Source organism: Hippopotamus amphibius, chromosome 15, assembly GCF_030028045.1.
Source record: "Hippopotamus amphibius kiboko isolate mHipAmp2 chromosome 15, mHipAmp2.hap2, whole genome shotgun sequence".
In the NCBI taxonomy this organism is placed as follows: Eukaryota; Metazoa; Chordata; class Mammalia; order Artiodactyla; family Hippopotamidae; genus Hippopotamus; species Hippopotamus amphibius.
The window spans coordinates 64,044,033-64,058,774 of record NC_080200.1 but is presented as its reverse complement, the minus strand read 5'-3'; the positions used below and the strand labels follow the sequence as shown (position 1 = coordinate 64,058,774).

The 14,742-nt window shown below is 45.7% G+C and overlaps 1 protein-coding gene across 2 annotated transcripts in view; it reads left to right on the top strand.

Moving 5' to 3' along the window:
- The window catches only part of ADCY2 (adenylate cyclase 2), a 401,037-nt gene that overhangs the window by 375,601 nt on the left and 10,694 nt on the right, over positions 1–14,742 (top strand). For both annotated transcript variants that reach the window (XM_057708770.1, XM_057708771.1), the window contains exons 21-22: positions 1,926–2,072; positions 3,847–3,954. In XM_057708770.1, coding sequence (XP_057564753.1) covers positions 1,926–2,072; positions 3,847–3,954 — 255 coding nt within the window. The remainder of the gene's footprint in view (positions 1–1,925; positions 2,073–3,846; positions 3,955–14,742) is intronic.

The following is a 14,742-nucleotide window of genomic DNA, read 5'->3' as shown; positions in this document are numbered from 1 at the left end:
GGCAGCACAGTCTGTGGTCATCTGAAAAATGCAGGGGGAAGTGTAAAGTGTAGCATTTATAATGCAGTGACCTCTGCATCAGACTTGGTAACTGTGACCTTGGGAAAGCAGTATAACTGCTCTGTGCCTCAGTTTCCTCATCTGTAGATTGAGAATAAAAATACCAGCTCTCTAAGACTGTAGTCATGGACCACTTAATGCTGATGGAGTGTTCAGAGGGGTGAGCATCCTGTCAAGCAGTGGGCACTCGGCCAGTGCTGGTGGTGATCGTGTGTGTTCCTGTCATCATTTCCACACCCCAGAGGGTCACTCTGGCTGATGTCAGCAGACAGTGGGGAAGTGCAGGGTGCAGAAAATATACCCTTGCCTTGCTAGATGTACCCCTTTTCATAAGCACAGGGAAGTCAGTGGAGTTTATATTATTGTTATGAAACTGGCATTTTTAACTAGAACAGACTTCTAGGGGCTTTCCTCTCCCCTGTTACCCTGACACCCAGGCTTAGTCCGTGTAACTGGGACCTACGCTTGGTAATCACACATGCCGCCGGTCATCTTCCCAGGTTAGGAGTGTTCACGAAAACAGCTTTTCACAGACGGGAAGGACAAAGAGCCAGCTCAACCACAGTGAAAGCAGAGTAGGCAAGGAAAACCTTGATTCTGTTGTTCATGTGTTTTATACAGATTGTGAGGCAGTAGCAGAAGGCGTTACAAGGCGGTTGGCCCTGAGAACAGGGAGATGGCACAAGTCTAGCTTTCCCAGGGAGTGGTTGTGACCTACCATGGGTCACCATTGCCGGGTGTGTGTGTTATGAGACCTCAGCGGAGGAAGAATGTCTTTTCTGAGAGGCCACCAAGCCTGGGAGTGACGGTGCTGTTGAAGTGCTCACTGCCTGCTGAGGGAGTCATCTCAGTGCCCGGGAGAGCAGAGCACACTGGTAACATTCACACAGGGTGGATTCCCTCGCTCTGCCAGGCACCCAGGGAACACCAGCCGCTAGCTTTCTTTCCTCCACTCAGAGGTCACCCCCTTGTTTAACAGAACCCTCCTCACGTTTCCCGGTGGAGGGAGAGCTTCTCATGATGCGCTGTGCCCGCATGGGTGCCTGGCGGTTCTGCCCGTGTGAGGCCATCCAAGGGCCCTGATGCACCAGCACCCGTGGGAGAGCAGATCCTTGTGCCCAGGACCAGCCCCCACGCCCACATCGTAACCCTTCCTTTATGGAAGCTCCACAAAACTTGAAGGTTTCACTGTATGTTGGGAAAAATTATGTATGGAAACAGCTTGAAATTGTGTTTACAAGACATTGTGATTTCACTCATGTTTATGGGTGAAGAACTTTGAGCCTCAAAAGGATAGCTCAAGCAAATATTGCTGGTGTCTGATACAATATGAATAAGTAGTCTAGGGAACTCACTAGTTCTTTCCGGTGTAATTAAGGAGTAACTTGGTGTTTCATCCTCTCCTTTCAGAAGACACTAAAGAGGAAAATTCATGAAGCCTCCAATCCAAAGAATATAGCCTTAACGCGTCACTTTAGGACACAGTACAGTAGCTTGGGAAATCATTTTTGTTTCCCTTTAGTTGCTTAAAGAATGTTTTGTTTCCTAAGCGAGAAGTCTATGGTCTCTTGTAATTGTCTAAGGTCGAGACGGCAGAGAGGGGTAGCTGGAAGAGCACCTCATACTAACTGGCAGTGATAGTGGGAGGGTCGTGTTGATGATTCTGAGCCTGCATCCGACTCCCTAGAAACCTTCACCTGTGATCAGTGGCCAGTGTCTCGAATGGGCCTGGGACCAGGGTGGAGCAGGTGGAGTGGGCACTGGGTGATTTCTTTACCAGCCCCAACATAAAGAAACACTTCCATTAGGAGCATGTTTGCTTAGAAGTTTTCCTGGGGCTCAGCTCTTCCTTTCCTCCCGGGCAGGAGTTATACCACCAGTCCTATGACTGCGTCTGCGTCATGTTTGCCTCCATTCCGGATTTCAAAGAATTCTACACAGAATCAGACGTGAACAAGGAGGGCTTGGAATGCCTTCGGCTCCTGAACGAGATCATTGCCGACTTTGACGATGTACGTACTTAAGAGTTACCTTTGATGGGCAGGGGTGGCTCCAGTCCCATACTTTGGCATTCCTGTGGGCTGACACTTTTGAAGTTAGTCTAATATCCAGGCATATCTTAACACTTGTCCTTTGAGAAAATTCCTGGTGGTTGGCATTAAGCTTTTTTCTCTATTTAGGTCACTGACCGATTTTGGGGAGGCAAATACATAATATTTTTAAAGCTGCTATGATTGCTAGGAACAGCTACCAAAATCTGTTCGGTAAAATGTCTCTCCAGCGTGCCCATGAATTTTCTCGAAAGGCTTGAACTCCAAGGAAAATACTTGCCCATCTCTTTATAAATAAAAACAATAATGAATACATCATCATAGTAGGTTATTGGCATGTCTGTCTGTGCAGACTCCAAGGTCTCTGTCAGGTATCAACTTGAACGGTGCATGGATGGCATGCTCTTTTATTGAAAAAGCAATGAGTGTGGTAGCATATATTTGAGAAGGGACATAGTATATGTTTTTAGATTTTGAAATAGGTGTCATTTTTCAACTTTCAATTTTCTGCCTGCAAAGGGAACAGTGTGCTCTGTTTTCTAAAAAGAACAAACAGACCTCTGGTTTGAAAGATATTGTTGCTATACCACTCTCAACAATATCGTGCAAATATAGGAAAATTGACGTCAGTGAACATAGGTTCATCGTGACTCACAGAACTTGGAAATACGGTGATGCAATTATGTAATATGCCAGTTTCAGGCCAACCTTCTAAACGTCTTGTGGGACCTGTGCATTTCTCTACTACCACCATTGTCACCATGAGGTTGACCCAAGACTTGTGGTGAAGTAATGACGACCTTTAGAGATTTTCACTGTGGTGCTGGGCCCACAGGGGAACATGGTGGCACATTTCCTCCAGCTGCCCCTGGGTAAACTAAATGCTCTCTAGTCCTAGTGGGTGAGTGACTGTTCTTTCAGGATTGGTTCATGAAGATGTGATCATGGGATTTGCTCACCTATCTTGGATTCTCTGACATGTGATCGTGAACGAATCCCTTCTGAAAGCAGGAGCACCCAGGAAGGGTCTAGAAGATGCTCCCAGTCTTCTGTTCGTGCCATTGTTCCTGCTGAGCAGTTACAGAACCTTCCAGAGTTTCCTTCATTTGCTCTCTGCATGCAGCCTTTCTCTTTCCTACAGCTTCGTAGCTTATTGTTGCCTTTCCTGCATTCCACCCCGGGCCCTGATACAGCGGGTGGGGAGGAGCCCAGTCGAATGCTGGTTACTGGTGCCAGAAACTGGGACAAAAAATATTAGGATCGGGGCCGAAGGGAGGGGCCATTCTAGATCTTTATTCTCTCACTCCAAGTTTTCAGAGGGCAAAAGCCAATCCCCAGTGCTGCGATTGCTCATAAATCAGCCTCACCGTGCAGGGAAGACCTCACTCTCTGAATCATGATTTTGTATTTAGGCCTTTCAAACAGAGAGAGTGGGGAAATGTATTTGAGGCCGTTATCACTCACATCATAATTTATCCTGTTTCCCTCACTGGCAAATTCTGAAAGATAATTCATGTTAACTGGAAATAAATCATTATACTGCATTTCCTTTCAAGGACACGCCCTTTGCGAAATGCACGAAGTGTTCTTTCCCCACGAAGCCCAAGGTCGAAGGGTGAATAAGGAGTGTCGTGTTCCCGTGACTGTGAACTAGAATTTGAGAATGTCTGTAGAAGGTGCTTGGTCTTGGGTCAGCACCCGACTGAATAACTGTGTGGTTGCCGTTGCTCCCCAGCTGCTGTCCAAGCCGAAGTTCAGCGGCGTTGAGAAGATCAAGACCATTGGCAGCACGTACATGGCAGCGACGGGTCTGAGCGCCGTGCCCAGCCAAGAGCACGCCCAGGTACACACATGTCAGCCGCACCCAGGTCAGCCTGGGACCAAACCAGCCACACGGTGACCCATACACTGTATTGCAGGCACAACCCAAGCCTCCGTGATTAAGGGCTCATGAGAAGGGCTGAGAATTCTGGAAGCTTCTGAAGGTCTGTTCACAGAACTCCTTTCTCTGGCAGACAAGATAGAAAAACGACAACCTATCCGGTAGCTGCTTGATACCAGATAAAGATACAAGAACGTATCAGTAGATTAGAGCTGTTTATTTAAAGGTGACTCATTACAGGAGGGCTGCTTGTCTTTTGATTTAGAACAATACGGTCAGAAAACAAGCTGACCACCTAGAAATTTGGTTGAAAAGATGATTTGGTCAAAATTGAGTGTCTTCAGTCAACTAGGGTTTTGGGGGGCAGGGGGTGGTTTCTGTTGTGTTGTGTTGTGTTGTGTTTCTCTGTGTGTGTACGTGTAGCTATGCTTTGTTTTTTTTCTGGTTTTGTTTTGGCCACACCGTGTGGCATGCGGGATCTTAGTTCCCTGATCAGGGATGGAACCCATGCCCCCTGAACTGGGAGCAGAGTCTTAACCACTGGAACGTCAGGGAAGTGCCTTAATATGCTTTGTTTGTGAATTTGTGGGTCAGTAACAAGACTCCTTTCCCCTCAGGACAGTGGGCTCCCTGGTGGGCACTGGCTTGTTTGCCATGGAGCAGAGGTGGTGGGTGCAGCAGAGGGATGGGACTGACCAGAGCACAGCTTGCTGGAGGTGGGTGGGTTCCCCAGAGAGAGGAAGAGCTCAGCGTGCCCCCCCCACCACGTGCTCAGCTCCACCTCCACACCTACCAGAGGGACAGAGGGGCAGCCTGCTCAGACAGCGCCCCCCCCCCCCCGGGAATATCAGGACAGGGGCCTCCTCCTTCTTAACATTTGTGGGTTTGTGGGCAGAGACGAGAACGTGAAACATCTGACTCAAGATGAGCACTAGCATTTTTCCGAGTGAGTGGGGTAATGTATGTCCCGTGTGCTCTTCTACTCAGGGGTTGCCTCCAGATTATTATTTTCCTCATGGGCACAAATGACTTGAGTAATAAGAAAAAGTAAAAGAAACAAGCAATAAAAGAAACCTTGGAAGAATCTTAAGTTCTGAGCAGTACCCTTCCAAGCTATCTTGAGGCAAGAGGAAAAAATGGACACCCCTGTTTTCGTGGTGCTGTGTATCTTTCTGGGTTGTGCTTCTATTGCCAGAACATTCACGTGTTGAAAAACTATTGGAAAATTGGACAGTAAAGGTATTACAAATGTACAATATGGTTTTAATTCTAAATATTTATACCCAAGACAAAACTAATTAGATTTTTTACTTTCTTGGCTTTAATGGAAGAAAACGTATACTTTTTCAACATCTTTAATGTTCTGGAAAAAATTAACCATTAAAAAATAACATAAAATTGTGTACACAGGGACAGACATTTTTTCCTGTTGCCTCGGGCTCTAGGACGTCCAGCACAGCACTGTCAGAAACTGTCTGATTAGTGAGCTCAGCTACTATGATGAAATAGCACAGGCTGGGCAGCTTCCATGACAGAGGTTTATTTTCTCACAGCTCTGGAGGCTGAAAGTCCCAGATCAAGGTCCTGCGGGACGTGACTCCTGGTGAGGGCTCTCTTCCTGACTTGTTGCTGGCTGCCCTCATGCTGTGTCCTCACACGACACAGAGAAAGAGAGAGAGAGGGAGAGATCTCATGGGTAGGGCTTCAAGATATGAATTTGAAAAGGACACAGTGCTGTCCACTGCCCCTGTCTTTATTTAAATTTCAGTGTTTTAGTTCTTCCTGGATTTTTCTGCATTAATTTGGTTTTCTAAACATTGCACTGGAGGATTATTTCTCATGATTGCTGATTTTCAGTGCCCCCTTAAGTTTTGCACCTGAGGTGAGTGCCTCACTCACCTCACCCTAATCCCAGCCCGATTCTGAGGCCTCTCAGCTGAGCTCCTCTTGTGGGCCATTGAGGACACTTGACCCAATCACACCCACTCCAGACCTTAGCTCTCCATAACCACTTACTGCTCCCTTGGCAGGATGCTCAGAGGCACTTGAAGACCCACTCAGCACTCAGTGTCTGTGCTGGGCCCATCCTCCATCACCCCTCCATCATTCACCCATCACCCCTCCATCATTCTTCCATCATTACTCCATCATCCCTCCATCATGCCTCCTTCATCCTTCCATCATCCCTCCTTCATCCCTCCATCATGCCTCCTTCATCCCTCCATCATGCCTCCTTCATCCCTCCATCATCCCTCCATCACCCCTCTATCATCCCTCCATTCCCCTCCATTATCCCTCCATCATCCCTCCAACACCCCTACATCACCCCTCCATCATCCCTCCACACCCCTCCATCATCTCTGCATCACCCATCATTCCCCCCATCATTCCTCCATCATGCCTCCATCATCCCTCCTTCATCCCGCCATCATCCCTCCATCATCCCTCCTTCATTCCTCCATCATTCTTCCATCACCCCTCCATCATTCACCCATCATCCCTCCATCATTCTTCCATCATTACTCCATCATCCCTCCATCATGCCTCCTTCGTCCTTCCATCATGCTTCCTTCATCCCTCCATCATGCCTCCTTCATCCCTCCATCACCCCTCCACCATTCTTCCATCACCCCTCCATCATTCACCGATCATCCCTCCCTCATTCTTCCATCATTACTCCATCATCCCTCCATCATGCCTCCTTCATCCTTCCATCATGCCTTCTTCATCCCTCCATCATGCCTCCTTCATCCTTCCATCACCCCTCCATCACCCCTCCATCATCTCTCCACACCCCTCCATCATCCCTCCATCATCTCTGCATCACCCCTGCATCATTCCCCCATCATCCCTCCATCATTCCTCCATCATCCCTCCTTCATCCCGCCATCATCCCTCCTTCATTCCTCCATCATTTTTCCATCACCCCTCCATCACCCCTCCATCATCCCTCCATCACCCCTACAGCCTGGCTCACTGGTCCCGACTCTGCTGCCTCCAGACCGTGGTCTCCTGGATCTTCAACAGATGCCTCCAGGCCTGTCCTCTCCTTTCCACAAGCACACTTTTCGGATGGATGGCCTTATCCACTGCATTTATTTTTCACCTTCTCCTTCTTTGCTAACCCTCACCAATGCAGATGTCAGAAATTCCACTCTTGGAGATCAGGAAGTACTTTCAAATTCCAAAATCCAAGTCAGATTTCATTCCCCAATCAATCATTCTCCGTGTCCCATCTGCAGCCTCTGACATAGCTGGCCGTCACCTTCCAGGAAATCCTCTCCTCCTTCAGCTTCTGGTTCCGTCACTTGAGTGAATCCTGCCTGCAGTCCTTCTCTGTGGACACTTCCCTGTTCTTTCCCCAACCCGTCCCCTCCATCAGGGATCTCAGCTAAGACTTGGTGCACCTGCTTGTGTATCCAACCCTTGCCAAAACCATCATCCACCCTCCTGACCATGGGGCCAAGCTTGGATCTCACATTTCCAGCTTTCCACAGACACCCAGGTTTCTAACACCATCCTCACCTTCTTCTTGTCCTCCTTATTCCCAGAACAGGGCCCCCACCATCTGCCTCTGCCCCCCTGCCCTGACCCATCCCCTCCATCTCCCTAAGCTACACGTGGTCTCCAGACACCCAAGGGTGGGACTGGAAATCCCCATTTCCACAGTTTTCCCAGGTGATTCTGATGCGCAGGAAGACACCCTGTTTTCAGATCTCACCCATCAGCCATGTCAAGGCTCCCACTTTCATAGGAGCCTCTCCTGCACCCTGACCTGAGGGGCTTGGCCTCACGTGACCTTCTGTGTCCAGATCCTATTTCCTTTCCTCCCACGTGCTGTGTATCATTTTCTGCTTTTGTATAGACGTGTGTTTCTTATCCAGCATCCAGATTATAGCAGATGCCTTGTCATATGTGGTGTTCCCCAAAGTCCCAGCAGGGGGCACTGTGCAGAGCGATTACCCGTGTCTGTTCAATGAATGATGGAGTGTGTGTCCACCCTGCTTCCCAGCACAGCCTCTCGCTTCCTTCCGCCGTTTTACAAAGCTGCTTGTCCCAATCCAAACGCTCTCCTTTGTTTCCTCCTGACATTTTTGAACACTCTTACTAAATGCCTCCTGAGTCTCAACTTTTAACAAGCCTAGGAGGCACCCCACCCTGGGCCCATTTTACAGATGGAGAAACTGAGGCCCATCAGTGCAGTAACTTGCTCTTGGAGACAACCAGCAGCCGCAGAGCAGGGCTGCAGCCAGGACACTCTGGGTGCAGGGCTCCCCAAAGCCGGCCCACAGCTCTGTGCTGCTTCACCCCCACCTCTTCTTCCCCAGCCCCCACCACGTTGGCATCTGCACCCACGAGTTTGTATCCACACCACTCACTCCTTCCACGGTGCCCCATCCCTTCTGCCCTCATCACCGGCAACCACAGAACCTGCCTCCTTGGCTACCCTTAAGCTGCATCCTGACTCCTGACCCGTCACCACTGTTAATACATGAGTATATACCTTCATGGTGGCGTGGAAGGAGCGTGGCTTTCACATGAGACTGCTCATTCCTTACCCTGACAGCTAAGCTTTCTGCACACTAGCGTCCTTTTATATACAGTGGGGATCACACTGATTTGCTAAGTCTGTGGGAAAGACATTAATATGCAAAATGCTCCAGGGGCAGAGCAGGTAATAAAAATGCAAATAGCAATAATAATACAGTTGTGGCTTGTACACTGTTTCCCATATGGATACCATTGCTTTCTTCCACAGAACAGATAAAAGGGTTTGGGAACATAAATGAAGTATGTCATCATGTCCATGCAGGGAGTTTTTACTCAATATGAGCTATTTTTATTTAGAACATTTAATTAGAATTTTGGTAAGATCATCCTAGAAGTATTTTTGAAATTCAGGGAAAATCTGAAAGGAAAGTTCATTACGTTTGATTGGGGGCATAACACAACATGCTTGATAAATAATAATATGGGTATAGTCTATAAAAAAATGAATGTCCCTTTTGCCTTTGTAGCCTACCTACTTGTTTCTCTAGTTATAAACAAACAAAAAAAACTTTCTATTTATTGTTTACAAACAAAAAAATTTCTGTTTATTGTTTAGCCAAATAGTTTGGCAACAAAACACATTCAACACAGGCAGATATTTAGTTTGGCAAAATATATTGGGTTTCTCAAGGACTCATGTGTTTTTCTTAAATCCAAAACCAGGCAAAGTTATTGGGATAGAAGCCTTTTATTTGTAATTACTTCCACATTGTCTGCTCGCAGGCACAGCCTACTTACCCATTGGGAAAATAAATGCACAGGAGTCTATCAGCGCCTAGACAGACCAGGGCTTTATATCTGCCTTTGTTTTGCTTCGTTTGTGTTATTTTCAGTGAAAGAATACGTTCTGATTTTAAGCTTGAAGACAATATGACTAAATGGTTGGTTGTATTGTGTGACAACTGATCATTGTTGTTTAAAGAAGCAGGCGTTTGTCAAAAAATGAAATATTAAATTGAGAACAGGCTTGTGTTCTAACCCTGCTCTCGTAATCCCATGAGCATGTACCTGAAAAGTACATGTTCCGCGATGGAATTTGGGGTCAGTGGAAACAGGGGAGCTTGCCCACCCCAGAGGCCCTTCATTTTACCGTCAGGACCCCAGCCCTTCCCAGCCCCGCCCCACAGCACCCCTCTTCTGCTCATTCCCAACCATGGCCTTTAGACTTTGAGCCGTGATAGCAAACTTGTGGTTACAGGTATGTTTTTCTTGACTTCTATAGATTTTTTTTTTTTCATTTTTTATTTTTTTATTTTTTTTTTGGGGGGGTACACCAGGTTCAATCAACTGTTTTTATACACATATCCCCGTATTCCCTCCCTTCCTTTTTTTAAAGAACATCTCCCCAAAAATAATCATTTCCAGTTTCTCCTGAAAATGGGTAGATCTCCTGCTCTTTGCTCCTGATGACAGCAGTCATCAGCTGGGAAGCAGCCGCCCCATCAGACCGTGGCACGTCCTCCCCAGTTTGCCACAGTCCTCACCCCTCCCTATTGCCTCAGTCCTTCTGCTGCACTCTGCAGCCTCCTCCCCTCGACCTCTGAAGGGACTTCGCCTGCCCTATCATGAAGGAAGTCCATCCTTCATGCCTGAAGCAAGGATTAGGATCATCTCTGGTCTTACAGCCAATGATGTAAACTGGTTTTGATCTTTTTAAAACAAATTTTACTGAGACATTAAATAAGTCAAAACCAAAGTATAGAGATGAAAACTTTCATTTAAACCCATGCTTTGATTACACCATTGCTGTGATGAGCCATACCTCTAGCTTTTATTCACAGTTTCAAATAGAGTGATGCTTTGGAAGGAAGTAACTTGTGGTGCCAGAAATATGGGGGAGGGAAGCAGGAGGTAACAGGGAGCTTGTATTCCTATTAAAGGGTGAGCACTCGCGCTCATTAAAATTTCTAAGCTTTGTGTTACTGCCCTCTTTTTAATTATTTTTATTTTAAAATTTTAAATTATTTATTTTAAGTGAGTTTTTAATGTTATTTATTTATTACGTCAAAACAAATTTGAGAGCAGGTTGTGGGTTGAGGGTAGTTCCTAGTTTGTAAGCACTGCCTCCCACTCTGTTTCTTGCTGAGTTCGGCCCATAGACACACCGCTGGGGTGAGCACTGGGGTTTCTCCATCATTCTGCTCCCTCCACCCCCTGAATCAGACCCCAGGCTCCAAGTGACCCACCCACAAGATTCCTACACGTACTCAGTTTATTAGCAAAACCGAGCTGACCAAGAAAGCAATGAGTGATAAACATTGCCCATCGACATTCACTGAGTCAGGCTAACGGCTCTGTTTCTGCCTGAGTTAGGAGCTGCCCGGCTGGGCTGTTTGGGATTTTATTTAGCTAGTAGGTCATCCAGCAGACAGTTTCTTTACTCACTGGGGCAAGTGCCAGTTACTTGTTAATGAATGCCCCTCTGTAATTGCCCTCCAGAGTTTACAGTCTGGAAAAAGTCATGTATGCCAACAGCAGTTCCAATGCAAGGTAAGCCTGCAAAGTATCTGGGGATATTAGAGGTGTCTCAGCTGGATGGCTGTTTAAAAAAATACCATCGACTGGGTCACAACAACATTTATTTCTCATGGTTCTGGAGGCTGGGGAGTCTGAGATCCAGTCTGCAGATTCAGTGTCTGGTGAGGGCCCTCTTCCTGGTTTACAGATGGCCGTCTTCTCTCTGAGTCCTCATACTGTGCAGATGGAGACAGAGAGAGAGGAAGCAGCTCTCTGGTGTCTTCTTATACCAGCACTAATCCCATTCATGAAGGCTCCGTCCACATGACCTAATTACTTCCCCAAAGCCCCGCCTCCTGGTACCATCACACTGGAGATTAGGCTTCCTCATATGAATTTTGGGGAAACATCAGGGCACTCCACCAAGCTGACCAGGGAAGAAGTAAGGAATCATTCTCAGATCTTCTGCTGCCAGTATCTTAGTAACTAAAGCATATATTGAAACTCATAACTGTAGTTTTCTTACTGGAAAAAGTAGAAAATAGTTTTGGTCTCTGCTGAAATTAAAAGCAATATCTCCATGCTGCACATTTTTGCACAAACATCAAAGCTCTCGTGATGTGGGGTAGGTGGAAATAAATGTCCTATCACTCTTCACTATGCACACTGAGAATCTCAAAGACACTTAATATTTCAGATACATAGGCTGTTGTCAAAGATGTACGCTCAGTGTGTGGAAACAGGGGAAGTACTAAACTAGGCCATAAAGCAATACTTGCTGACATTTTCCTCCTAGAAGCTTTTCATGTTGAGCAGAGTGATGTGCTTCTCTAACCTATCATGAAGGAAACTAAATAAATCCTGACCCATAGGGATGCAGGCTGAACATGTTGCCAATATGAATTCATTTAATCTTAACCACAACCCTACAAGATTGGTAGTTATTGTTTCAATTCACAGATGAGGAAACTGAGGCCCAGAGAAGTTAAGTGATTCAGCCAAGGCCACACAGCTGGTGATTGTAGAACCTGGAACTGAGCCCAACTTTGTCTGACTCAAAAGTGCTGGCAGTTATTAGTGAAATTCCTACTTTCAGACAAGTAGTGGTCACAGTACAAACAATGATCCTAAGAAGATAAAGAAAGAGGTGGATGTGAGAAGCATGTCCATGGGAGATGGACTTGGAAGCTGAGGAAGCAGGATGGAGGGAGCTGTCTGAATCTCAGGTTTCCAATTTAGGGATTTGAAATTGATGACACCATTAGCAAAAGTAGAAGAGTTAAGATTAAGAGCTGTTTATGTGAGATTAAATAGTAATATTAATTCTAGACTTACAAGTTTGAGTTTTCAATGAGACACCCAAGTAGAATTCCAGTCATCCACATGGGTGGTGGCTACTTCCAGAGTCATTAACGAGCAATTCTTGGTTATAGTTCTCCATCAGCTGAATATCTCTTAGACTCATCATCCAACATACCTGTCACCATTTTAGCAGCAAGACCATCAAGGAAAAATGCTTACCTACTTGTCTACATGTATGTGCCTGTTTTGTTTAAATGTCTGCCCTAAGAAGCTTACAAAAATGGATGTGATGCAAAAATACTTTTAAATTAATAAACATGTAAGGAACTTGAAAGATAAGATAGAAACAAAAATGAGGATGATGCAATAAAATGCAAATCAAGTAGTAAAAGTTCTGACCACATTCAAGATGCACACGAGGAGGGAGGCAAGATGGTGAAGTTTATTTGTCTAAATACTGCTACCTCAGCTTTCTTTTTGTTTCCATTTGCACAGAATACCTTTTTCATGCCTTCACTTTCAGTCTGAGTGTGTCTTTAGATTTGAAATGAGTCTCTTGTAGGCAGCATATATATGGATTTTTTTTTTTTTTTTTTTTGGTTACCCATCTCCCACTCTATGTCTTTTGATTGGAGTATTTAATCCATCTACATTTAGAGTAAATGAAGAGTGAGGACCCTGAAGTCAGATTGCCTGGCTGCAAAGCCTAATTATTCCACTTACACAAGTTATTAACCTCTCTGGGTTTCCTTTTCCCATCTGCATAATGGGGAGAAGACAGGCGCTCCTGCATCGGAGTCATCATGAGGGTTAAGTACATGCACTATTGCTATTAATTCTTCCAAAATTTCCAGCAGCCAACACAGGTGTGTGTTTTAGTGTTCATAGAGTGAGATCAAATAACTCATTCGCTAATATATTTGAAACCAGGCCACGTCAGGCTGCAGTTGGATGCTCCTCTGGGCCCCTGACCCAAGCTCTAACAAAGAGGCCCTCATAACATTAGGGTGGGTCTGTAGTGAGCAGTATGCTCAGTAACTTCCTCATGGAAAACGATTTAACACATTGAGGAGGAAGGTTGTTTGCTAGAACATCCCTTAATGCATATCTTAATTAAATACATTCTCTGGTAGAGTGAGATCAGGTGGAGAACATTGAGTCCAGTTTAATCCAAGTTCACTGGATGCAGGGGAATCCACGGATGACCCAGGAATCAGGCCATTTTCCATAAACATTATTTCATGCCTCTGAGTTTTGGTAAACCCTGGGAATCTATGAGTTCCAGTCCTGTTCACCAGAAGATGCCTGAAACTCAGATGTCCTGAACTTCTAGGTGAGGGCCGATCTCCACCCTGGGACAATCAGCTCACCTGCTTGGGCTGACTCTCCTTCAGACAATCGTGAGGTCTGATCCATTCTCCCAGGAGCCCTGGGCAGAAGAACCAAGTGCTCCTTAGACAGCAGTTCCAAATCTTCAGAAGCAGATGAACACCAACACAGCAGGAACACAGTGGACATTGGACGAATGGAGGAAGGCAAGGAGGAAAGAGAGGAGAAGCTGGGAGCACAGGCTCGTGTTAATTTCACCTCGGTCGATACCAGTCACTTGGGTTATAAAATAACCTCAATAAACATGCATTTACTTTATGCCGTGTTCCCTGCAGGTGAAACGTGCAAAACAAACAGCTTGCCAAATGTGTTCCAGGAAACTGAATGAGTGGTCTCACTGTGTAGCTGGAAGTTGGTTAAATATTGGGAGATGGAAGAAATTTTTTGGATTATGGGAGAAAGAGGTGTTGGAGACTGTCAAACATTTATCAAAAGCTCAGTTGTAAGGACTTTTTGAAATGAACTGAGCTCTTCTAGAGACTGACCATAATTTTCTCTAGGCTTTACTAAGCCCAAATGAGTTATTGACATTGGATTTAAACCCCACTCCCAGAGCTCAGCCTCTTCATTTATCACTGAGGTCACGTCAGACCTGCCGTTGAAGCCTGCTGCCTGGAAACAGATTGGGCAGTCATTTATCAGGGAATGAAGCTTGTTTGCTGTGCCTTGATTCTGTAAAAAGCACACCATTTCTCCCGCGGCCAGTCTATTCTCCTTGCCAGGACAGTTGTAATTTTTACTGCCCAGGATCCTGCCTACTGATTAAATAGTTCATGCTTCCTGACAAGGAGCAAGATGTTTTCCAGCTGACTGCATAAACCTCCAAATCACGTCTTCCCCCTAAGCCATGAGACAAGAGATACTAGCAAGCTCTGATGGAAAAGCATGACTGTTCTTAAGAAATGACTTTCTGTGCTTCCACCAAGGTTAGCTGACAGCTTTGTGATTTTAATATTTTTAATTGTTTGGTTTTGCTCCTACAATTTTAAGTTGCAGATTTATGGCAACATTAGTATTTCATGTCTTTTTTCTAGAATGATGCAATTCACT